Source organism: Trichomycterus rosablanca, chromosome 16 (assembly GCF_030014385.1).
Source record: "Trichomycterus rosablanca isolate fTriRos1 chromosome 16, fTriRos1.hap1, whole genome shotgun sequence".
Lineage (NCBI taxonomy): Eukaryota > Metazoa > Chordata > Actinopteri > Siluriformes > Trichomycteridae > Trichomycterus > Trichomycterus rosablanca.
This window is the reverse complement of record NC_086003.1, coordinates 1,315,688-1,341,346: the sequence shown is the minus strand read 5'-3', so window position 1 is coordinate 1,341,346 and position 25,659 is coordinate 1,315,688. Positions and strand designations below refer to the sequence as shown.

Sequence of the window (25,659 nt, the reverse complement as noted above, 5' to 3'; positions counted from 1 at the left end):
TCTTACTTTTTTCTTTGTTTAAATTTCATTGTATTTATTTTTTTAATATTAATTTCAGTTTGGTCTAAATGTATTTTATATGTGCATATTTTTCACTATCGTTATAGTTTATAGGTGTTTTATTCTCTTTTGAATGCATAAACACAAATCACAATCACTCTCCTGTAGCTGGTTCCTGTTTTTCACCATAAACAGACTTCGTCATTTCGATTTTTTTTTTTTATTGACATTTAATTGCTGTTAAGCTTTTACTACCCCAACAACAATGAAGACTGAGACAACTTTGTCTTTTATTGAAAGCTTCGTATTTCCAGTGCACATCAGAACACAAGTGTATGTACAAGAAACGTTTACCACATTAGCTAGTTTACCCTACTAATATTTCTAAGTTTACTGCATCCGCTTCAATTAGCTTACAAATATATTTCAATTCCAATAAAACGTCCTAAAGCATAGAAATGAATTACATCTTGATCACTGATTAAAACTCTCCATCGTTTCCACTTTCTGTACACGAGACGACTCCACCACCTCGGGTTCATGTCTCTGATTCTCCACCGAAGTTCGGGTTGTTGAAAGTAGGCTGGAAAAAAACAAGAACCAGAGCGGCTGTTACGTATTAGCAAAATCTGTTAATCCTTGTGTGTGTGTTTGATTACTGTAGAGTTTTTTTGGGTCCTGGGATTAGTTGGCACCCCATCCAGGTTGTGTCAGGCTGGACCCACAGTAAGTATCAAGCCGCTCATCACTGGTCTATGTGTCAGTTTGGTGTTGAAGCTAAGGCTTAAATTTGGTGCGGCTGCTTAGTGCGCCATAAATATTCATTTTAACATGAATAGTTGTTTAGCAAAAGGCAGAAGCCCTGTATTGAACACTGAAGGTAGCAAATTTACCTGATTTTTACCTGACAGGAACACTGATGAATCCTTACATTAAAAGCTAGTGAGTGGAATATGTTGATTTATAATTGTGTATAATTCTTTCATCAGTGTATTAGGGAAGGGGGGGCATTTTGAGCATTTATGGCTGCAGTGTTTTGGCTGATGTAACTCACCACCTCGACCGGACTTGTTTTTTTGGTTGGAAGACTGACAGCGCTCAGTTTGACTCCTTTAACCCTGAAGATGTAATACAGCGCGCCAAGAACCACGACCACGGCCAGTATAACTCCGATCACAGCACCGGCGATTGCATTTGCATGAGCTGAGAAACACAGACACATAATCATCATGTAAGTGAGGAGCAATGAACCACAGACAATCTGGGTAAAAAGAACGGCAATGGTGTCAATTCGTCAATAAGCACCATCACCAAGCTCTGACTGATGGATGAAAGCCTTGGTTTGACCAGTAGCCACATATGGACGTAAAGCCTGGACACTAAAGAAAGAGGAAGAAAGACACTCGAGCATTTGGAACAAGGACATCTGCAAACTGTTAAAAATCTCATGCAGGAAGATAATGACCACTGAGTATGTGTACGAGACGGCCAGTCCATAACATGTTTAACAGATTCATGAACTCTAGAGCAAGAGTGAAAACCAATATTCATATGCTGTGACCTTGCAACTCAACGCTGTCTTGTTTTTATTTACATTTTCCTTTTGTCCCAACTGTTTTGGAGTTGGGTTTATTCTTGAACTGAGAGGAAATTTCGACGTTCACAATGTTAATGACAAACAAGCAATAATACAAACTCACGGTGTATTGGAGAGACAGTTGGAGTAGTAGTGCGTCCGTCATCTGTAGAATAGTCTAAAATAAACATAAAACAGAAAATAAATCACTTTTTATTGTCATATTGAGTAGACGTGGAATATATATACATGTTTAAGGTCAAAATACACAAAAAATCTAAATGTCAACTAGTCAAGCTGATGGGAAAGCTTGACTAATCAACATTTAAAAGATGTGGGAAGAAGATGGGAAGACTTAAGATTGAAGGAATAAATGATTTAATGTTATAGTGCAGTTTGTTACAGTTTTAGAGTTCGTCAAAATTGCAGTGTGATTTTATTTTATTTAATATATGATAAAGAGATTATAAAAAATAATGAGAGACTGTTACGTTAGCAAAGTGCTAACAACCAAAGTCAGGGCCACAGTTTACCAGCAAAATACACAGTTACATAAACTTTGTGGAAATAAAGTTGCATTCTGACGCATTATGACTGATTTAACTACATTCTTACACAAATAAGACAATGAAAATGTTTAGCTTGACGCTCAGATTTGATCTGATTTGTGAACATTTGAGACAGAAATGCTACAGCGCTGCTTTACATTTAAAATGAATGTAAATATCTGGCGCCCTCATGTGGTGAGACAGTAAAATTGCACCTCTTATCAAGGATCCGCTGCCTATTAAGTTGTTCTTCTGTTTTTGTGCGCCCTAGTTTTTACGATTTTAATGATTTATTTGTACTTTTTCTGTAACTAAATGATTGGATCACATAATTCATGGCAGTTTTGTACAATCTCTGACCATTAAAGCATAATTCATTTCAGCATACGATCAACATTTAGGCCTTTATACAGACCTCGGCAAAAAAAAACCCGCCTCATTAATGGGAGCATTCAAACCAGGCCTATTTATAAGGGCACAGAGAAGTGTGCAAACTTACGTTGGTGCCGCTTGCAGACGAATCCTCTCTTCTGGAAGCAGCTGTTGTCGTTCCAGGTTCCATCGTCGTTATACATTTCCACACAGTCCTCTCGGCCCACGTCGTGCTGGGCCCCGTTCGGCTCGCCCGGACGCCAGTTTGTGTATCCCAGCGCAGTCATGTCAGTCCAACCCCATCCAACTAAAATGTAAGTGAGAGTATTTAATGTGAGAGTATTTAATGTGAGAGTATTTAATGTGAGATTATTTAGCTAAACTATGATTTAGGAAGGTGTGCTCGTACATGATGCATCCTTGCTGAGGCCGATCCAGACGTTGTGGTATCTGGTGTAGTTGATGCTCCTGATGAACTCGCCCTCGGCTCGGCTGTGCACTGACGCCAGGTCGCTTCCCGAGATCTGCTGACAGTAGAGTCGGGACTCGGGCCAGGAGAAGCCCTGCTTCCCGTTGTAAACGAAATAGCAGTAGCGCCCGTACGGCCGCCAGCCCGGGAAACACTCCCCGTCTCCTGGAGGAGGAGTCGGCGGGATGGACTCTAGATGAAAATAAATAAATAACATTTTTAATCAATAGACGTTTAATCCACTGATCCGCAGGTTATCAGAGAAAGATGGCGGCTGTGTTTACCGTGTGAGATCTTGCAGATGTACGGTTTGGCCACTTTGCAGTCCGTGTCGTTCCATGTGCCCTGGATGAAGTGGGAGCGCCCGTGCATGCTCACACAGCCTTCGTCTGCGTGGTTGCTCGGCTCTCCCGGACCCCAGTGTGTGTAGAAGATCGGCCAGCCGTCCGACCACTGGTACGAACCGCTGTCCCCCTGCACCCAAAACCCACAGCCGGTTACAGGAAACGTTTTCCCATGATTCACAGTTCCACAGAGCTAATGTGGAACTAAAACGTCAGCGAGCGATCTAGAATCACCACGAGAGCTCTGGAAGTGTAAAAGGATTTTGGATCCAGAAGGAGAACTCTAGAATGACAGTAACCTAAAACTACAGAGTTCTGGATCCACGGTGAAGATCGGATCTATATTAATTGATTGATTGATTACTTTATTGATCCCTGAAGGGAAATTCTACACCCGCTGTAGAAATTCAATTCTAGAAACAGAACAGGAACTCTGGAACCAGAGTGGAAGTCAGACTCCTAAAAAACAGTTCTAGAACCAACAGAATGCCATACACACAAGATATTATTCAAAACTGTACGATAAGTTCTGGTACTTTAATTTTATTACACTGTTATCAACCACAGTATCCTGGTCAGGGTCTTGGCGGGTCTGGTTTCACAGAGAAACACTGGGCGAAGGAAGGAATGATCTAGACAGGGTGCCAAACCATCACAGGCATTCAAAAACCCTTGTAGAGCAGAGATTTGAACCTGGATCTCAGGGGTAGTGGACTAGTTTTAGGTTCCGGAGTTCTCCCTCTGATTCCAGAGACTGTTTTATGCTTCTAGAGCTCCCGTAAAGATTCTACATTTATGTTTACATTTTTGGCTTTTAGCAGACTCTGTTATCCAAAGTGACTTACAGGACTGTGACAGTATATTGTCTAAGCAGTTGAGGGTTAAGGGCCTTGCTCAAGAGCCCAACAGTGGCAACCTGTCAGTGGTGGAGCTTGAACCAGTGACCTTCTGATTATTAGTCCAGTACCTTAACCGCTAGACTACAACTTCCTTTAGAAAGCTTATCGGCGTTTTATAATGGTTTTAAATGATCGGGGGTTTCATATTATCACTGTGGAACTGTGAATTATGGGAAAATGTGTCCTACAGATCCAGAACCAGTTCTAGTCCACTACTGGAAACTTCTAGAACCATTGCAAGACTCTAGTACAGCAGTGCGAATGTTAGAAGTGCAGTGAGAGTCGTAGGACCACAGTGATGGTTCTAAATCTACCTCATGAGTTCTGGAACTCTTTTTAGAACCCGGTTTGGTTCTCCAGCAGGACACGGTAGACACGTCGTACACGACACGATCACAAGTACCTACAGAAGAGAATCAGAGTGTTCGTACCTTGCGCCGGAGACCGATCCAGGCCTCTGTTTTGCCCTGCTGGACCACTCCCGTGATGAAGGCCTGCTCGTAGCTCATGTCCACGCTGGCCAGGTTTCCTCCCTCCTTCACACAGGCGGCCTGCGCCTCCTCCCACGGTTTCGGACTCTCCACCAGCTTGTAGCAGTTCTTGTACCATGTGGTGTAGCCTGAGGGGCAGGGACTGCTGGTGGGCGGAGGCGGGGGCAGACTGGCAGCTGTGGAAGGAGAACGCCACTATAAGCGTTTTTGCTCGTTTTCTACCATACGCAGACATTCCTGCACATGGAGTACTTACATTTCTTTCTGGAGCACACCCAGCTCCTCCTCTCATTACAGTTCTCATCGTTCCAGCGGCCCGTCGCCAGGTGATTGTGGAGCATCGACACACAGTGCTCCTGGAAGAGCCATCAGAAACTTGTCCATCAGAAACTCAGATTTTATTACACACTACACCTTTTCTAATGATTCAATTCATGTGTTTTAGTCACAACAACTAACGGGTATAAGAAATCTGTCATATAAAGGAAACCATATGCTTCCAACAGTTTAGGGAAGGCCCTAACCTGTTCCAGCACAAAGCAAGCACAGAGCCCTGATCTCAGCCCCACTCAACAGCCTCACTGTGGCTTTCTTGAGCAACTGAATGGGCACAAATCCCCACAGACATACTTTTTAAGTCCCTGTTCTATTAGCTGGAAAGATCTCAGTCAGTCAGTCTATTGTAATACGGCTTGTTTAAGGCATCCAAATACTTTTGGCCACATTGTGTATCTGTTATTTTCTTATTCCCGTATTTTCTCCCAATTTAAAAGCACAACTTGTTCTCCCAGTTTAGTGTGTGTGTGTGTGTGTGTGTGTGTGTGTGATTAATAGACGTTTGACGCTCTACCTGTCCGTCGTTGTTGTTGGGTTCCTTTTCCGCCCAGTTGGTGAACAGGACCGGACTCACTCCGTCACTCCAGGCAAATTTACCCTCGTGAAGCCTGTCGGACAGACCGATCCACGCAGCGTGGTTCATGTCCCTCAGATAACTCGCCACGAAATCTGGAATGAGACAGGCGGAGACAGAAATGATGCACTTTCCCCGTCTTTCTCCCAATCTGGTCCAGTTGCACCATTCCTACGCTGGCCAAAGAGATCCACTCACTAGAACCTGCTGACCAGTCAGCAGAGGTCACTACTGCAGCAACAAGGACCCTAATGACTAGATGGCAGGGTGGGTCAACCTCCAAGGTGGTTAAATACCTTGGACTCCTCATCATCTGAAGAAGGCTTTCGTTGAGATGTGAGTCAAAGCCTAGACAGACATAAGGAGGAAATTCCGACCTTCCCTCTCTCAGACACACCCAACCGGGTCCGTGTGTCTGTCAAGTGCCTGGCTCGGACACAAGCACCACTCTGAAACCCCAAAGGTTTTAACTCAGGGTCTCTCAGTGCGCTGCGCCACCCCTAGTGCTCCAGAAAGCTTTTTTTATTTTGTATTCGACGACTTACCGTTTTCATTAATGTCATCAATGACGGCGAGATCTCCGCCCTCTTTCCTGCACCAGTCTCGAGCGAAAGTCCAGTTAGTTCTCTCTTCGTTATGCCCGTGCCGTCCCTTGAACATGTAGCACTTGTTGTGGTAGCGCATCCACCCTGAAGCCAACGACAGAAGAGAAACCAAACAGTTTGAGTTTTGGGTTACGCCCCGATAAAGCTCTTCACAGGCGTGTGGCGGTGGAAAAGTTACCCTCGGGGCAGTTCCCGTCCCACGCAGGGGTCGGAGGTGGAGGTGTGTGGTTTTCTCCGGGCAGTTTCTTGCACACGTAGCCCGCAACGGCTCTGCCACAATTAACATCGTTCCACGAGCCTTAAAGACAGGGTTCGAGATGAAATTATTAATACCAGCTCCGATCCACCAGCCTTTTTTTGCAACCCACCTTTACACATAACCCGTGTGGGGTCGTTGTACCTGGATATCTGTTCATCTGCACACACTGCTCCTCCCCGTTAGCGTTGTTGGGCTCTCCCGATGCCCAGTGCACGTATGTGACAGGAGATCCATCCACCCATCTGTACAGGGAAGCACAGACACATTAAATAAATCTAATTATTATGATTATAACACAAGAGAAACGAGGATAATAATAAAGACCAGACGTACAACAAAAGTCCTCCTACAACCCCCAACATCCTCATCCCGATCCACGCTGCAGCAATCTGGCCTGTTCCTACCTGCAGCACAAACCCAGAGACAAAGCAGTTAAAACTAGAGAGAAAACAAGAACCTGATTCCAGCTCAGCAACAGTGGAGTATGTGTGGGGGTTGAATACTTTTTCTCAGATAAGAGATTATGTGTATGCAAGCATGCATTTGCTGGGGTGTGAATACCTTTGCTCAGATAGGAAATTTGGTCAAAATAAACCAAATTCCAGCACTAAATTAATTTGAACCTTTAATAAAGGTGCTTTTTGAAGCAGAAGTTTGCGGTCGTACCATGGAGAGCATGAAGGTCTGCTCCTGCTGGTCCAGGATGGAGACTAGCAGCGATTTCTCGTGGTAGCACCTCAGCATGGCCGTGTAGAAATCCACAACATCGGTGTCATTGTAGTAATAACAGACGCCATTCATCTTCCTCCAGCCGGGGTTATCTCCACAATCAGGGGCTGCGCAGAGCGAAAGGAGAAGACGTTACCAGAGTTACAGGACACGAACAGCTCCAGCTGGGAATCGAACCCAGAACCTTCTTGCTGTGAGGCGACAGAGCTCGTATCAGTTTGATGTGTACCTGGGATAATTGGAGGAGGAACTGGAGGGACGATGGGTGTCTTCCCCTTGGCAATCATGCACACCCAGTTCTGATGGGCGTCGCAGTTGATGTCGTTCCAGAAGGATGAGCCGTTGTTGGTGGTGACCATCTCCACACAGTTCTCCCGACCCTCGTGGTTATTCGGCTCGCCGTGACCCCAGTTAGTGTGAGTGACCGGAGAAGCGTCGCTCCAGTGGTAACCTGGGACGAAAACCAATGATGGAAGGTGCGGGTAGGTTATGTGTAGGGTTTTAGGGTTAGGTGAGAAGTTTGGGTAGGTTATGTGTAGGGTTTTAGGCTTAGGGGTGAGGTTTAGGTAGGTTACATGTAGTTAGTGACTTACCTCCTTCTATAGGATCCTGGCTCAGACCAATCCACTGCGTGTTTCCTTTGGTGTAGTCAGCTAGGAAGTTCTCCTCCTCTACTGTATGGATGCTGATGAGGTCGGCTCCGCGGGACAGGCAGTCCTCCCGCGCCCCCACCCAGCTTTTCTTCTTCGAGTAATCCACGGTGAAGAGCTAGCAGACGGAAACACACACACACACACGCTGGTTAAATATCAGATATTTCTGATAAATAGCTCGCCAGGTTCTGGCTCACGTTTCCCAGCGGGCACTTGGGGAGGTACACCCGGAGCTCACCTTGTAGCACTGTCGGAAGTGTCGCAGGGCGGTCCAGCCTTCGGCACACGAAGGGTCCGGGGGCGGGGTAGGGGGCCGAGTGGGCGGTGTGATGCCATTTCTAGCTGCCTCGCAGATGAATGGATGGGAGAGCTCGCACTCCCCGTTTTTCCAGAAACCGGCTATAGGCGACGTTGTCATGGTGACACAGTCGCCCGCGTGGTCGTCTATGGGAAAATTTACGTTTCAATACAGAAATCAGAATTAATACGGGGTTAAATCCCCACAGTGCTTTTACTGTAATACCGGTGTAGTGGATTATGAGGTTGGGGTAAGGATAACTGGTGAGGTGGATTATGAGGTTAGTTGAAGATTCTTTGTTAGTTGGTTGAGAGAAAGGTATTTGGGTTAAAGGTATAGAATGACTCTTTTTAAGGTTTAGGGTTTGGGGTGGGGTGTAGGTTAATTTTGAGTAGGGTATTAGGTTTAGATGTATGATGTTGATTGGTTCTGTATAGGGTTTAGGGTTTAAGGTGGGTGTAGATTGGTTCTGTTTAGGGTTTAAAGTGGGGTGTAGATTGGTTCTGTATAGGGTATTAGGGTTTAAGGTGGGGTGTAGATTGGTTCTGTATAGGGTAGTAGGGTTTGGGGTAGAGTGTGGGTAAGTTATGTGTAAAATCTTTGTTAGTTGGTTACCAGACTAACTGAGGATGATTTGTAGGTTACCAGTATGAAAAAGGTGGTTTGTGTGGAAGGTTATCGGGTTACAGAAGAACTAGTTGTTGGTGACCGGTTGGTTACTGGACTGTTTGAGTGTTTGGACAGCTAACCTGGATAATTTCGGTCCCAGTGTGTGTAGTACAGCAGGGCTCCGTTGTCCCATCTGTAATCCACTCCTCCCAGTTCACCCCTCGCCCTCAGACCAATCCACCAGTCGTCAGAATAACCGCTCAGCATGGCGGTAAAGTGAGACTGCTCGTACCTGCAGGGTCACAAACCATGGTACAGAAGATTACCACGCTGTAATAATGTAAACACTGTATAATGCTGATAAAAGCAAAGTAAAGCGCGTACACGTCCATGATGTGCAGCAGAGTGCTGTGTTTACTCTCGCAGAAGGTCTTGGCATCAGCGCGGGTCATGGGAGTCTCCTCGAACCAGTAACACGAGTACTCGAAAGCATCCCAGCCCTACACACACACACACACACACACACACGAGCGTCATGTTATTGTTGTTTTGTTTTTTATAAATAACATAAAACACGAGTGTGAGTGTCGCCTACCTGCGGGCATCCGTACACGGTGGGTTTGATGGAGGGTAGGGGGTAATGTCCTTTGGCCATTTTACAGATGTAGGTGTTCAGTTCCGTACACGTCACGTCGTTCCATCTGCCCGTCTGCACAGAACACACAGAAGCAGTTTAGTCATCTCCAACTCCCTATCGCATTTACATTTTCATATACAATCCAAGCAATTGAGAATTAATGGACTTGCAACAGTGGTAACCCAGCAGATGTGGGGCTTGAACCAGCAACCTTCTGGCTACTAGTCCTGTACCCTAACCACCGAGCTACCACTATCCCATCCCCCAGCACTGGCCAAGGAGAGTCGCAGACTAGCAAGCTGTCTGATGTGCATTTTCCAGAGAACCGTATCGCGTACGGAGGGTCACGCTGTGCTCTAGGTGTAACTCTATTTCCAATGCTGCCGTTGACCAGATAGAAGAAGTCACCAAACTTTCCGTCCTCAAACACCCGGTCAGGCAGGTAGCACCACTAAGACTCAAGAGCCTCAAGAGAAACTACAACTCAGAGTGCTGTGTCACCCTTTCACAATAAACCATAACCCTAACCCATCCCTCCATCCATCCCTCCTGTTTTATCACACTGAGTGGCTCCACTACCTGGTAGTACATCTCCACGCAGTCCTCATGGAAGCCCAGGTGGTTGTTGGGTTCTCCAGGAGCCCAGTACGTGAACTTCACCTCGTGGTTGTCCGACCAGGTGAAGAAGCCCGAGACGCTCAGATCATTCAGACCGATCCAGACGTCGCTTGTCGCTGCGAAAGGGACAGAAAAATAATTGATTGGTGACCGATCGGTCAGTTTATGTAGCTTTGTATCTTCTACGGCTCGTATCCATCTGTACCCATGTAGAGGTAACTCTCCAGCCAGCTCTGCTCCGTGATGGACATGATGGAGACCAGATCGGCCCCCAGCTTCCTGCACTGGGCCCGAGCCTCGTGCCACGTCCTCTTATCCATGAAGGGTTTGTAGCAGAACTCTCCGAATTCGTACCAGTCCATCCCCGAGCACCTGAGCTCTGCACACACACACACACACACACACACACGTACACACAGTTCTTATTCTGTTCTGATGGACGTTTCCAGTGTCAGTAAATAAACTGGACCATACGGACGTTCCTACCTCCATCAGCAAACGTGTAGGATACCGAGTAATCGCCGCTGAACCTGCAAAATAAAACAGAAATAAAAGCCAAGGTGGCGCAAGAGCCTAAGTGAGTTTTTGCTTGTCTCTGTGCACCACCATCGATCAGCCAGCAGGGGTCGTGACTGCAGCAGTTATGAGGAAACCCTGTTCATCCCTGTCCTATCACGCAAGCCTACCAGAGCTGAGAGCTGAAGCTTTTGAGTTTAATGTTTCGAGTCTGAGCAGTGCTACCGGCCTGACCAGGCTGTCCATTAGGGCGGGACGGTTGGATAGGGTTTCTCCTCATTCTCAGGAACATATAGTGCATAGCATGACTGGGGAATCCACTGCTGGCTAGTTTAAAGAAGCAGCCGGTTATCAGAGAGCCAGCGTGGGGGTGGTGCAGGCGGCAGAGGAATTGCAATAGGGAGCTGGAAATGACTAAACTGGACAAAACCACATTAAGATCTTACTGGACAGAAATCTACCCTGGACAGGACATGACCCCTTTATAGGGCAACACACACTTCCTAATCCACCCACACAGGGGCAGGTTTAACTCTCAGGAGGTGGGAGGTAACTAAAGTACCCGGAGCACTCAAGGAAAGCAAGGATCAAACCCAGGAACCCAGATTCCAAGCTGTGTGGTACCCACTCTGTTACACAGGACTATAACAGGACAGGGTTCGTACTGTTTGGAGGTGATGCCGTTTCTGGTGGAGCCGGTGTAGAAGCTCTGGCCCGGCGCCTTGAGGACGGTGCAGTCGCCTCCGTTCTCGTTCAGAACCACGCCGGCGTGAATCGCAGCCGCGCAGATGGTGGAGTCCTGCAGCACAACGACAAGAGTCATCAAACGTTGTTCAGTTATACACTGATCACCCTTGTTTCTACACTCACTGTCCATTTTATCAGCTCCACTTACCATATAGAAGCACTTTGTAGTTCTACAATTATTGACTGTAGTCCATCTGTTTCTCTGCAATGCTTTGTTAGCTCCCTTTCACCCTGTTCTTCAATGGTCAGGACCCCCACAGGACCACCACAGAGCAGATATTATTTAGGTGGTGGATCATTCTCAGCACTGCAGTTTTTAAACACCTCACTGTCATTGCTGGACTGAGAATCGTCCACCAACCAAAAACATCCAGCCAACAGCGCACCGTGACCACTGATGGAGGTCTAGAAGATGAGCGACTCAAACAGCAGCAATAGATGAGCGATCGTCTCCGACTTTACATCTTCAAGGTGGACTAACTAGGTAGGAGTGTCTAATAGAGTGGACAGTGAGTGGACACGGTATTTAAAAACCTCCAGCAGCGCTGCTGTGTCTGATCCACTCATACCAGCACAACACACACTAACACACCACCACCATGTCATTGTCACCGCAGTGCTGAGAATGATCCACCACCTAAATAATACCTGCTCTGTGGGGGTCCTGACCATTGAAGAACAGGGTGAAAGCAGGGTAAAAAAAAGCATGCAGACAAACAGATGGACTACAGTCAGTAATTGTAGAACTACAAAGTGCTTCTATATGGTAAGTGGAACTGATAAAATGGACAGTGAGTGTAGAAACAAGGAGGTGGTTTTAATGATAGCTGATGACCCGTACTCACCCCTCGGTACGTTACGGTGCCGTACACGTTATACGCTTGAGATGCACAACCAGCAGGACAGTGAACGCTGCAGAGCGAGGCACAACACGACACGTTAGCCACACAGTTCATCACATATATTCAAAATATATATAATTCTTTATTCTTTAATAAAAACACACATTACTTACGTCATCCTGTCGACCGAATGGTCCAAACTGGGTCTCGTGCTGCACGTGATGGCATCTATGTACACACACAAACACACAAATCATATCAGTACACTATACCACCAAAATTATGTAGACACCCTCATTGATTCCGCCCCTGCCGACACGTGTGCAGTAGCCGACCGCTTCTTTTCCCCTGCAGGAGGCAGGTCCTAACAGTGATCTGTTTTGTCTCAGTGCAGCACCCTCGATCAGCCAGCAGGGTCGTAACTGCAGCATTTATGAGGAAACCCTGTTTAGCCCCTTAAAGACACAGCCAATCGAGTGTCTATGTGGGCAAATTTGAGGAGCACTAAGCCACCCGAGTGCCCAAAACATATTTTTATTATTACTAAGAGTGTTAGCGTACAGTCAGGGGAGCAGCCCAGGATCTCGATGCGCAGGCCGGCCTGGCTGAACCACTCGAGTGGAAGGATGCGGATGTGCTTCACAGATACCGGTGTTCCCAGCAGCTGAGTAATTGGACTGGATCTGTCCATTGCACCAAAGAACTCTTCAGCCTACAACACACACACATACGTGTCCCTGGAATTATCCAAAAGCTGAGCGCACACACAGTACATGGTCAAAGGTGTGAAGTAAAGATTTTCATTTTTATTTTAGTGATGTACCTTTCCATCGTTACTGTAGTCGGTCCACGAAGCTCCGTCCAAGCTGGTCTGCACCTTAAACTTAGTGACCCAGTGATCTGCGGTGGGGCAGCCCTGGATCTTCACCCCGGTGATTTTCTTTGACTCGGTCAGACTCACCTGAATCCACGAGTTAGCTGAAAAACACGACAACATAGAGGAAGGAAGTCAGGAGCATTAAATCAGACACTGATGTGATCTTAGAATCATACAGAGATCAACAGATCAATAAACATGGACGGGTGGATCGATGTGTGAATCGATGGGTGGATTAATAGATGGATAGATGGGTATTGCAGACGGGTACATAGAATGATGGATATGGAGGAATGGATGGATAAATGGGTGGATATGAGGGGAGGAATGTGACTGATGTGGATGGATGGATAGATGGATGGATGGATGGATGGAGAGATAACTAGATGGATGAATGGATGGATGGAGAGATAAATGGATAAATGGATGGATGGATGGTTAGATGGATGGATGAATGGATGGATGGATGAACAGAAGGATGGATGGATAAATGGATGGATGGATGGATGGAGATTGGTGGATGGAGGATGGATGGATAGAGTGATAAATAGATGGATGGATGGATAGATGGAAAGATTGGTGGATGGATGGATGGATGGATGAATGGATGGATGGATGAATAGGTATTACAGACAGAATTACATAGAATGATGAATATGGAGGAGTGGATGGATAAACGGGTGGATATGAGGGGAGGAATATGACTGATGTGGATGGATGGATAGATGGATGGATGGATGGAGAGATAACTAGATGGATGAATGGATGGAGAGATAAATGGATGGATGGATGGTTAGATGGATGGATGGATGGATGGATGAATTGATGGATGGATGGATGGAGAGATAAATAGATGGATGGATGGTTAGATGGATGGATGGATGGATGGATGAATTGATGGATGGATGGATGGAGAGATAAATAGATGGATGGATGGTTAGATGGATGGATGGATGGATGGATGAATTGATGGATGGAAGGATGGATGGATGGAGAGATAAATAGATGGATGGATGGTTAGATGGATGGATGGATGGATGGATGGATGAATTGATGGATGGATGGATGGAGAGATAAATAGATGGATGGATGGATGGATGGATGGATGAGATATTAGAGGAAAGATTCATGGGCAGATTAATTGGTAGATAATAAAAAAAACTCACAGGGGCTTGACGGCATCCAGCAGGAGTTCCCGTTGAGCCGAGCGTCCGTGGGTCCTTTACCACTGGTGTATGAGGAGGCGGAGAGCATAGTGTCTGTAATGTTCCCATCTTCCATCCCCAAACCTCTCACACACACTAAAATAACACACACACACACACACACACAAGAACACACATCAAATTTAACACACACGTTTGACATTTATAATCATGTGACCTGCTCCCGACGTCTGTCCTGACCGCCACGTACCATCCTGCTCACAGCTGTACACCACCTCCATGTACTTGGAGACGGAGGGACACGGGTCGTTGTCCACATGCGTGAAGAGGAAGCAGGACTGGTGATTATCACACTGTGTCCTGATCCGCTGGTATGTACCCGGGACCGTGCACGTACCTGCACCGAGGGAAACGAACATCAGCTATTTTTGTCTATAAAAACACTATATGGACAAAAGAATTGGGACACCCCTTCTATCAGTCATAATAGACAAACCTAAACAACCCAGTCACGGCTATTCGCTGTGCATTGCTCACCATGGACTCCGTCGTCATAGGGGCAGATTTTGTCGGTGCGTCGACCCAAGAAGGCCGACTGAATGTTGATGACGCTGTTTTCAGGACAGTGGAGCAGCATGGGGGAGATCTCGCATGTGATCGCCGTCATGAAACCTGCAGAAAGGGCGTGTGAGCACCGGCGATCGATCACTTTTCAATCAAATTATTACATTAATCAAAAAACGTATAGTAATACGGTATAAAGGGCTGCATACCATCATGTGGTGGTGGAGGTTCTGGAGTGTTTCCTGTTGAATAAAATAAAATAACAGCTTTAATTTTGATATATATTTCTAATATTCTGATAAAATTACTACGTATATATGGCTAAAAGTATGTAGACACCTGACCACAAGCTTACCATGGGAATTATTATTATATTATTATTATTATTATGAGAAAACAGCATCTGCCTCTCTAGTCATACAGCATGTCAGGTCAGAGAGGGTCGATATACTGGACCATCCAATTCATCCTAAACTCTGTGCAGGTCAGTCACGGCTTTATGGACCTTGTTTGGTGCACTGGAAGCATATACACGATACTAATGCTATAAAGGTGTCCACTTTTGTCCGTAGAGTAGCTCGTAATTAATAATTGTTTATAAATATATGTATAAAATCTGCTCCAAAGGTGGTAGGGGTGAGTGGGTCAGTACCGCGCCGTTTGCAGATGTAACCGCGCCGGTTTTCACAGTTGTCGTCGTTCCAGAGGCCGCTGTTGATGTAGATGGAGAGGCAGTCCTCGCCGTAATAGTCGTCCGGGTTCCCTGCGACCAGCCGTGATTAAATCGTACATTATTTTCTTCTCTTTCTGTAAACAATCTGTTGAACTATTAAAAATACGAATCATTTATTCTCTCACCTGGAGACCAGTTGATGTAACGGAACGGTGCCAGGTCCATCCACTCCCATCCTCCCTCTGTGACCGAGTCGTGGCCACCGATCCACAGAGACACGCCGGTGGGGATCGACTGGATTTGAGCTGCCGATTCCAAAAAATAATCAAGCTAATTAAAATACTGCTTTAGCATCTATTAAGAAAATAATCCAAGCTAGTGTAAAACAAGCTTTATTACATCACAAAGCATACGAGCTAATCATGTTTCAGTATGCTTTACAGATTAAGTAGCAGCGCAGTGGGTTGTGCTGTCACCTCACAGCAAGAAGGGTCTGGGTTTGATTCCCAACCTTGCAAGGCGCTACGACCTTCCTGTGTGGATTGTGTGGATTTCCCCCGGGCGCTCCGGTTTCCTCCCACAAGTACAAAGACGTTCACACAGGCTAGTTAGAGCTACTGAAGATTTCCCAAAGTGTGTGTGTGTGTACGTACACTGAATGAAGCCTTGTTCGAAGGGCTCGGTGATGCTGGTCAGATCTCCTCCCTGATGAAGACAGTCGGCTCGAGCCTCGGCCCACTTGCGGTAGTTGAGAGAGTTGAAGTAGTAGCAGTAATCGTTGAAGGGGTCGGGAGTCCAGGAGCCGCACTTCTCATTCCATCCTGAAACGCAAGAGAGAAAGAAATGGACTGTGTGCACGTTCATCGGCATCTAGTCGTATCCAATTCCCTGACCGAGGAGAGCCGTGACTAACACACGTCCCCTCCGACACTTGTGCAGTACCGGCCGCTTCTTTTCACCTGCACCAGGATCTCCGTTATCCACCGTCTTGGTGCAGTACTATCAATCAACCAGCAGAGGTCGTAACTGCAGCAGTTATGAGGAACCCCTACAACCCTCCCTCCCTCAGACGAGTTGATTAATGTCCGTATAGGCGCCCGACTGGTTGGTATCAGTTTCAAGAATTTATTTCATCAAGTTCTCTGGATATTTACACCTTATTTATTATTATTATTATTATTATAGCAAGCAGCCATGGAGAGTTTAAAACGTTAACTCTTACTCATCACACCAGAAATTATTTCTTTTACACACACACACACACACACTTGAGCTAATATTCAGACCCAGGCCAAGACTAATCTGATCCTGGTTTGAAAATAAATGTATTTTTTAATTCCTAGACTAGAACTGAACAGTACAGGTTGGTGGTATAATTATATTTTCATTATTAAGTGCTGTCTTGTTGATTCCCAACTCCTGGCAACAGTATTAAGGTATTGTAAAGAGTTCCTCTGGGTCTTTAAGCTTCTTAATGGCTGGTTCATTCTTCTTTGCCGTCCTCTTCCTCCTTTACCTTCAACTCTACCGAGTATAACTATGTTATAAGTGTTGTTTCCTAGGCAGAATTTGACAGCACTGTAAGCTTCAAATTTACCAGTTATTTACCTATAAAGGGCTGCAGTACCTCAGCGATTAAGGTACTGGAATAGAAATCAAAAGGTTGCCAGATCAATCCCCATTACTGCCAAGTTAACCCTCATTTGCTTGAATTGTATTGCTTTGGATAAAAGCGTACGCTTAATGTTATAAATGTAAATTTGGCTTATTAATAAAGAAAATACTAAATTATTAATACATAACACTAAATTAAATGACATGAATCTCCTACCTGGTCCAGATGTGGGGGGGATCGGTGGCGGTCCGATACCTTTAGCTGAAGAGAAAAGAAACAACAACAAATGAATCTGAGTTGGAATAAATGACCGTGATGTTACATTAATCATTCATTCGTTGTCTGTTTTTATCATCCTGGTCAGGGTTGCAGTGGGTGTGGTTCATTGAGTGTAAGGCTGCAAACACGACTGGATGAAAGGGAGGAATCTGGAGCCCCAGAGGAAACCCTCATGGACACAGGGAGAACATGCAAACTCCACACAGGAAGGAGTCTAGGAATCAAACCCAGACCCTTCTTGATGTGAGGCACCACCCTGGTATTACACACACTTTACTTTTCTGCTCCAAGAAGAAGTAGCAGAAACCTTTAAACCCATATATATGTAAAGCATGTGATGTAAAGCCTGTCTGACTGTGGACACCCCTGTTCCAGCAGTACAATCAGAAGGAATAAACACGGTTCCTCACCTTTCTGACAGATGAACGGTAGGGTGGAGGAACAGGGCGAGTCGTTGAGTTTTCCCGTCTCCCAGTGCTCGGTACCGCGGATCTGGACACAGTCCTCGTTGTTGTAGTCGTCCGGCTGACCGACGCCCCACGGCAGGAAATTCTGGAGAGGAAAACGATCCACTGTGATTATTAATGTTTAAATTAACCAGCAGTCTAATGTTTCCTAAACTGTCCATAAACATCTCTGTAAATCTTTGGTATCATATTGCAGTTAAAACTATAGTAACCTCTATCACCACTTTCATGTTTAACCCCTGCTTTAATTTATCCTGGTCAGGGTTGCGGTGAATCAGGTTTCCCCAGAATCATTGGGCACACCTTGAACAAGACGCCAATCCATCCATCCATGATGGCTTAGAGTCCTGTCCATGAGCTTGTCGGACGTCCCATTTCTGAAACAAATGCTATCAAAACAGAGTGACCGCTCTTCTAAGAAGCTTCTTACAAGACTTTGAAGTACGCATGTGTATGGGAATTTGTGCCCATGTCAGTCCAGAAAGCCTCAGTCGGTGTTCCGGTTCATTCCAGAGCTGTTGGGTGGGGCTGAGGTCAGGGCTCTGAGCAGGACACTGGATTTTCTTGGTTTGTACACAGGGGCCTTCCCTAATCTGTTGCTGCCAAGTTGGAACCATATAATTCCCTATATATCATTGATTCATTACACCTGTTAGCAACTGATGCCAGTTACGCCCGTCAGATGGCGCCCAGCCGACCGGTGGCAAGGCCGAGTTTCGAACCGAGGAGTTCAGAATCCCGGCGCTGGTGTGCTAGAGGAATTAAAGAAATTCGGGAGTGTTACGTACAGTCGGCGTCCCATCAGTCCACTGGAATTGACCCTCCTGTGCTATGTCGTTAAGTCCGATCCAAGAAGCCGTCAACATGTGCGCTGAGGAAAGAAAGACGCAGTGATGAGTGAGCGTCCGTGTCATGTTTCGGACTCCAAAAATGCCGACTGTACCCACACAGGGTGCATCTTAATTGAAATCGGAGCCCATAAACTGGCGGATTAATGTACAGTCAACGTCAACAATGTACGTACACTAGTACTAGACAAGCGTGCAGAAGCCGACAACTTACGCCCAGACGACTGCGTTAAAGCATCTCCAAAACAGCCAGGTGGGCTCAAATAGAGCCAACCTGGTGTCACCAAGAACTGGTGACAGGTTGTTGGGCGTTCAAGACTCTCGAAAGAGGACGTAAAGGCTGTGGCGTCCGGTATGGGACAGAATCAGTCATTTCATTTTTATTTCCATTCAAAAGGCCGACTGGACAGATATCACATGACTCCTTCAGTGTCTAGTGGAGTTTTGATAGTGTATTAGATGGGCGGTCCTAATGTTTTGGCTGACCGGTGTGTGATTTAAGTATTTCGCTATAACCGTGTGTCCTGGATAGACCGTACCACTCACCCGTCAGAAAGCTGACCGTTTCCTGGTCGTGGAGACTGGCTAGGTGGCCGCTCTGGGACATGCAGTAGGTTTCGGCTTCCTGAAACGTCTTGACGTTTTCGGACTCGAAGCGATAGCAGTGGTCACCGAACAGAAGATAGCCCTGGTCACAGTGAGAGTCTGAGGGGTGGGGGGTTGGGGAGGAATATAGGGGAGGGGGGTACAGACGGTAAGACAGAATTATTAATTCATTAATCAATTCATTCATTCATTTATTCATTCACACACACTTGGAGTAATTTCCAGTAGCTCCAATTATCCTGACTGTATGTCTTCAGACTGTGTTAGGAAACCCACACAGACACGGGGAGAACATGCAAACTCCACACAGAAGGAAACCTGGCCGTCCGACCAGCTGGGGAATCGAACCCAGGGCCTTCTTAAGAGCTGTGAGGGGACAGTGCTACCCACCGTGCCACCGTTTTGATCATAGCTTTATCCCACCAGGGTTGTACCGGATCCGGGTTACCCGAAATCACCAGGGCACAAAGAGGTAACCCACCCCCTTCCTGACAGGACGCCAATTTAAAGTGGGGCCTTGGCTACCACCCTACCCAAATCCCCCAAATCTAAGCAATCAGGACTGTCACTACATGTTTGTCACACTTAATGATTGAACAAAATCTTCCTGCATTTCGCTCAACAAATTGGGACAGCCTAGCCATCGGGTCCCGAGCCCGGACAGACACAGGAGGGTTGCTTCAATAAGGGTATGTGACGAGTTCCAGTTCTCACCTGGAGCAGCCGTAGGTTTTACGTTCTGACCCCCGAGTATTTTACAGATGTAGGGTCGCACCTTGAAGCAGTTTCCTGTCTCCCATTTCCCAGCATAATTTCCTGTAGATAAAAATAAACATAAACCATTTCTCTGTAGTGTATTAACTGTATTGTGCTTTTCTAAACTTGACATGTGAAAATGACTGACCTGTGTAGATCTGCCCGCAGTCCCAGTATTTATCTGTGTTCTTCGGGAAATTGGGGCTCCAGTTGGAGAACTGGATTTCTGTTTTATCCACCCATCTGAACGTGCCATCCTGGTCCATATCTGGTGACATGGCAAAACACAGATGCAAGGTGAGCCCACGGATCCATCATTAATCACCCTGTTTACACACGTTCTGCTCAGTGTTGGTCCCTTTTCCTCTAATGGACTTCAAAAATGCCAACTGTACCCTCACAGGGTGCATCTTAGAGGAAAGTGTAGCCCATAAACTGGCCAATGGTCCACCCATTGGTCCTCACCATGCGAGAACACAAAACACCTCGAAGTAATTGTGGATGATGAGTCTCAATCATGCAGGTTCGTTCTCTCAGTGGAAGCCACTCAGGTTAAAGTCCATTGTTCAGGTTCCAGTCCAAAAAAGCCAACAAAAAAATAAGCTGCCCTGCTGGAACCTACCTGGAAGCATTTTTAAAGCTTTTGTACCTCGTTCCCTTCAGGCCACTAGCCTGGCTTGACCTGACCCGTCCATCAGGACCAGCATGATGGTTCTCATAAAGGTATCAGAGAGTGGCTTAAAATTAACTGTTTGATTTTGGCACCCCCTGGCGGGCACGATCATCAGTGCCTGCAGCAGACAAAATCGGCCACTATGTCTGCTGGGTGGGAAAAGACTGGACTAAAAAAGGTTTGGGGTCTTCGACGCTGTGTAGGGACCCCTGTACAGAAGTGGAGGAACGTGGACTATGGGAGAATCAGAAGGGGTCGTTTGACCTTTTATAGGGCCGCCAGCAGCGGTAGACTAATTGGCTCTGCTAAATTGGTATATTGGTATATTGGTATAATTATTTAAATTATAAATACTATAAAAAATACATCATAGTGTGGTCTGATACCTGAAACTCCAATCCACACATCAGGTAGGTCCACCTGGTGGAGATCAGGAAGCAGAGCGTTGATGAAAAACTGCTCGTCCTCGCTGGAAAACACGACCCGAATTAACCACCCCATCAGCTCCGTAAACAAATCACAACACCGATCAGTTAGGCGAGAACCGTGCTCACCTTTTGATGGTCAACAACTGGCCACCCAGGTCACCGCATCTGGTCAGGGCTTCGTGCCACGTGGTCAGCAGGCGGCCGTTGGTCACCACCAAATAGCAGTTTCCTTTAAAGCTCAGCCATCCGAGTGGGCAGAGAGCTACAGAAGACAACAGACATATTATTAATCATTAACGTAAAAGCATTTTTGTGTAGCTCGGGTACGCCCCGTAAGTTTCAGTTTTAATTTTCGGACTCACTGTTCAGGGCCTTTTTGCAGGCGTAGGGATGCTCGGATCGGCACAGGTGGGTCCTCCACTTCCCGTAATCACCTCCGGACTTAATCATGCCGGCGCAGAGGCCGTTCTGCTGATCTCTGTAAAAATATTAATGTTATTTTATTTCCTTTGCACGACATGGACGTGTTTGTGTGATGCTTGTGATGTTTGAGGTCCTGGGTTCGATTCCCAGGTATGTGGGACCTTTCTGTGTCTGTGTGGGTTTCCTCCGGGTGCTCCGGTTTCCTTCCACAGTCCAAACATGTCCATACTTAATAGAAGGGACATCCCAATATTTTGTCCTATAGTGTGGCACCGCTGGGGATTCGAACCCTAGAGCCCAGCAATAGTGGTAGAAGCAGCTTCTGTGCCACCAGAGTGCCTCCTACTGGAAGCCAAACCATCACTCCATATCTAAAGGGGCTTAAAGGTTGCCAAGTAAAAAGAAATCCCTAATTCTGCTCTTTTTTTTTTAAATCATGTGACCTTGTGATTAGCAGGAAGCTCAAGCTGATTCAAGCTTTTTCTTTACAAACCACAGTGATGAAAAGCTTGATTGACTGTGGGCAGTGCCACCTGTATTCCAGCGGCGGATGTGTTTATGTCGTGGTTGATGACGATGCTGTGTAGCGTTCTCTTACGTGACGTCAGGCTGCCCCTGCTTCCAGTTTGTGTAGTCGAAGGTGGATGCATCAGACCAGGTGAACGTGGTGCTCTCCGACTGGACCTCGCATGACACCGACGTGCATTTCTGGAAAAGATGGAGGGGGAAAGCATTAACGACGGCGCCTGGGTGGCACCAGTAAAAAGTGTTTGCAGTTTAGTTCAGAGGTCAGAATGGGCACAGATTCCCACAGCTTGCTGGCGTGGCTTGAGTTATGAATCACATCTTCCTGCCTACCCAAGTCTGGCCAGCAGAGGGGGGCATGGAGGCAGAGATAGCTGCTTCTTTTAGCTGACCATCATCAGAGCCTTGTTAAGTGTTAAAACGCTCCAGGTGGAAGTGTTCCTATTCATCATGATCGTCGACGTAACTCGGGTATGGAATCACGTCCTTCTGCCTAACAAAATCTGGCCAGCAGAGGGGTCATGGAGGCACAGATAATTGACATAGCTGCTTCTTTTAGCTGATCATCATCAGAGCCTTGTTAAGTGTTAAAAAGCTCCAGGTGGAGGTGTTTCTATTCATCATGATCGTCGACGTAACTCGGGTATGGAATCACGTCCTTCTGCCTTCCCAAATCTGGCTAGCAGAGGGGACATGGAGGTGCAGATGATTGATGTATCTGCTTATTTTAGCTGACCATCATTAGCGCCTTATTAAGTGTTAAAACGCTCTGTGTGGAGGTGTTTCTATTCATCATGATAGTCGACATAACTTGGGTTAGGAATCACATCCTTCTGCCTAACCAAATCTGGCCAGCAGAGGGGGCATGGAGGCGCAGATGATTGATGTATCTGCTTCTTTTAGCTGACAGTAATCAGCACCTTGTTAAGTGTTAAAACGCTCCAGGTGAAAGTGCTCCTATCTATCGTGGTTTCTCCCTCACAAGTTTGCCAACCTGCTTTTCTCTGGAACCGTGATGCCAGGCTCGGTCCGGTCCAGTTTTCTGCCGGTGTGGGATGCCAGCATACTTTTATCTTTTTCAAGAAACTTACAGACCCACCCTGGATGAGAGAGCTCCCCCAGAAGCCATTTTTTCACACTCACCATGGTGGAATAACCCAGCCACAGGTCGTAAGCGGACGGGTCCAAGCCTAAGACGTACTGCTGCTCCTCCGCTGACTCGATGGACACCAGGTCGGCGCCCTCGGTCAGACACTCGGTGCGGGCGGACACCCAGCTCTTCCTCAGCGTGTGGTGAAGTTTATAACAGTTGGAGCCGAACTGCTCCCACCGGTTGGCCGTGTCGCACAGGACAGGAGGGTTCGCTACAGGACATAAAGCACGAGGCGACGTTTAAGATAAGAAGAAGATTTCTGCAGCCGTTACTGTCTGTGACTGAATGTCTTAGGTTCTGTGGGTTGATTATGCAGATAAATGTAACTTTATGTATGATTATTGTGACTTGTTGGAGTGGGAATCATGTTGCGCCGGTGCTAGCGGTACGTACGGTTGTCGCGTTTGCAGATGTACTGCCGCTTGGCCGTGCAGTGCTCGTCATTCCAGCGGCCGTTGATGTCGACCTGTCCGCAGTCCTCGTTGTCATTGTAGTTGTCCGGCTGTCCTTCTCTCCAGTACCTACAAATATTATCACGTCAATTCATCAATTAATACACGCTCCCTCTGACACGTGTGCAGTAGCACCGCTTCTTTTCACCTGCACCAGGCGGGTTCATATAGAGATCCGTATCGCGCACGGAGAGTCACGCACTGATCCGTGTTATCCCCCATCTCTGTGCAGTACCATCGATCAGCCAGCAGAGGGCATAACTGCAGCAATGAGGATTTTCCTTACTGTCCTTCCTCCCTCGGACGAGCCAATCGCTTATCCTCTTTGGGGGGCACAAATTCCCACAGACGCATTTCAAAATCTTGTGGAAAGCCTTCCCAGGAAAGTACAGGCTGTAAGGAATTCATATTTGTGTTGGTAATTTAGGAACAGGTGCAGACAAGCTTATGGTCAGTATGTTGTGTATGTCTGTGGGGATTTGTGCTCAGACAAAAGTCCTTCCCTAAACTGTCCCAATACTTTTGTCCATACAGTGTGCGTGTACTTTTTTTTAGGGTTGGAAGATATCAGACGGGTACTCACGCCAGGTACGGGTAAAACACGTTCCCGTCGCTCCATTCCCAGTTCCCCTCGGAGGCGATATCGTTCAGGCCGATCCAGTATATGTTGTTGCTGATTTGGGTCGTGACCCACGTCTACAGGAGGAAATGAAAATACAAACATTGAAGATGGACATCAAATATGAATTAATAAAGCCCTTAGACACCCATCGTTAGTCTGTCTGGGTCCTAAAAACAGAAGTACACCACTAGGGGGCGCGACTCACCCTCTCGTGAAGGTCCTGGATGCTCATCAGGTCGCTGTTTTTACTCTGGCACTCGGCCAGGGCGTCGTGCCACGTCTTCGTTTCGGGGGAGAAGAAGTAACACCTCTCCTCGTAGGGCCGCCATCCCGCTTCACAATTCCCCAACACTGTGAGAGAGACACATGCACCGAATACCGACCGTGAGTCCAGCCTCATCACCCGACTAATCACAGTAATCGCGATCCTGTTATAGCAGCAAACAAAGGGGCTGTGCTAATGTCGAAGCGTCCACAAACTTTTGGCCACGTAGGGTTAAGTGTGGTTATAACACACACGCATCGTAAAAGCCTCATGACAGCAGGTGAGGTCATGTGATGCACAAACTCGTGAGCGATCACCGGGTCTGAATTACCAGAACGTCCTGTAACTCCTGGCTTTTGAACTTTGACCTTCCTTAACGATACGCCGCAGGAATGACGAGCGGCCCTGTGGTGGATCGGCGCTTGTTTACGTTCCACATGCTGGTCATGTTACAGACGCCTCAAAAAACCTTCCTTATACCCTCACATGCTCACAAATGAAAACATGAAGGACTCACATGACAAAAGCTAACATCTCCTCATACAATAGCTACCAGATACGCACTATATGAACAAAAGTATTTGGACGCCTGACCGTGAGCTTGTTGGACGCTCTGTTTAGAAAAAACAAACGCTTATTAATCCAGAGTGACAAATCCTGATCTTTTCAGCTAGAACAGCAGCTTCTACTTAAAAGAATGTCTATGGAAATTTGTGCCCATTCCAAGAAAGGATGGCAGAATTTGTCTATGGCTGGGCAAAGATGTTGAACCTGCACAGTCATGCTGGAACAGGAAATGGCCTTCCCTAAACTGTTGCTGCACATTTGGAAGCATGTTTCCTTTATATAACTGATTTATTACACCTGTTACAACTGTTGTGACTGAAAAACACACATTTAAACATGAGAATACTTTTGTCCATATAGTGTACCACAGAATATAGGAAGGAATGTGGACCCTGACCATGAGCGTGTTGGGACGTTCCATTCCAAAATCATAGTCTTTTACAGCTGATGGCTAACAGCGTCCACTCTTTATGTATTTATGTTTTATAAAAAATAGAAAAATAAGTACAGGAATTTATTTACAAATAAATATACAAAAAATAATTAAAAATGTATTCTTATTTTTTTAATGTAAAAAG

General features: G+C 46.3%; 1 protein-coding gene across 1 annotated transcript; it reads right to left on the bottom strand.

Annotated features, from left to right (window-relative positions):
• Positions 1-228: 228 nt before the first annotated feature.
• Positions 229-24,649, bottom strand: LOC134330815 (macrophage mannose receptor 1). Its single transcript, XM_063012080.1, has 49 exons — positions 24,455-24,649; positions 24,211-24,323; positions 23,569-23,696; positions 23,166-23,386; positions 22,096-22,205; positions 21,437-21,552; positions 21,201-21,336; positions 21,033-21,115; positions 20,122-20,241; positions 19,932-20,033; positions 19,158-19,316; positions 18,552-18,634; positions 17,707-17,848; positions 17,234-17,278; positions 16,056-16,223; positions 15,588-15,707; positions 15,382-15,492; positions 14,939-14,971; positions 14,710-14,837; positions 14,416-14,587; positions 14,166-14,300; positions 12,946-13,100; positions 12,684-12,825; positions 12,296-12,350; positions 12,126-12,192; positions 11,199-11,332; positions 10,504-10,547; positions 10,223-10,396; positions 9,979-10,133; positions 9,358-9,471; positions 9,147-9,262; positions 8,903-9,054; positions 8,094-8,299; positions 7,796-7,970; positions 7,432-7,653; positions 7,140-7,309; positions 6,807-6,877; positions 6,615-6,715; positions 6,393-6,512; positions 6,155-6,298; positions 5,550-5,704; positions 4,956-5,055; positions 4,640-4,875; positions 3,250-3,439; positions 2,906-3,157; positions 2,624-2,803; positions 1,701-1,754; positions 1,055-1,203; positions 229-583 (listed from the first exon to the last, which is right to left on the bottom strand). The coding sequence occupies exons 1-49, from the start codon at positions 24,647-24,649 to the stop codon at positions 539-541; spliced, it is 6,498 nt and encodes a 2,165-aa protein (XP_062868150.1). The 3' UTR covers positions 229-538.
• Positions 24,650-25,659: the final 1,010 nt, after the last annotated feature.

What these genes read in the sequence shown, in the direction of transcription:
- LOC134330815 (XM_063012080.1), bottom strand. Translation starts at nt 24,649, where the DNA reads ATGAGGCTGGACTCACGGTCGGTATTCGGTGCATGTGTCTCTCTCACA. An exon ending in AACGGTCAGCTTTCTGACGG is followed by an intron (nt 18,635 to 19,157) that starts GTGAGTGGTACG and finishes TTCTTTCCTCAG; the next exon opens with CGCACATGTTGACGGCTTCT. An exon ending in CATTCGGTCGACAGGATGAC is followed by an intron (nt 12,193 to 12,295) that starts GTAAGTAATGTG and finishes CTCGCTCTGCAG; the next exon opens with CGTTCACTGTCCTGCTGGTT.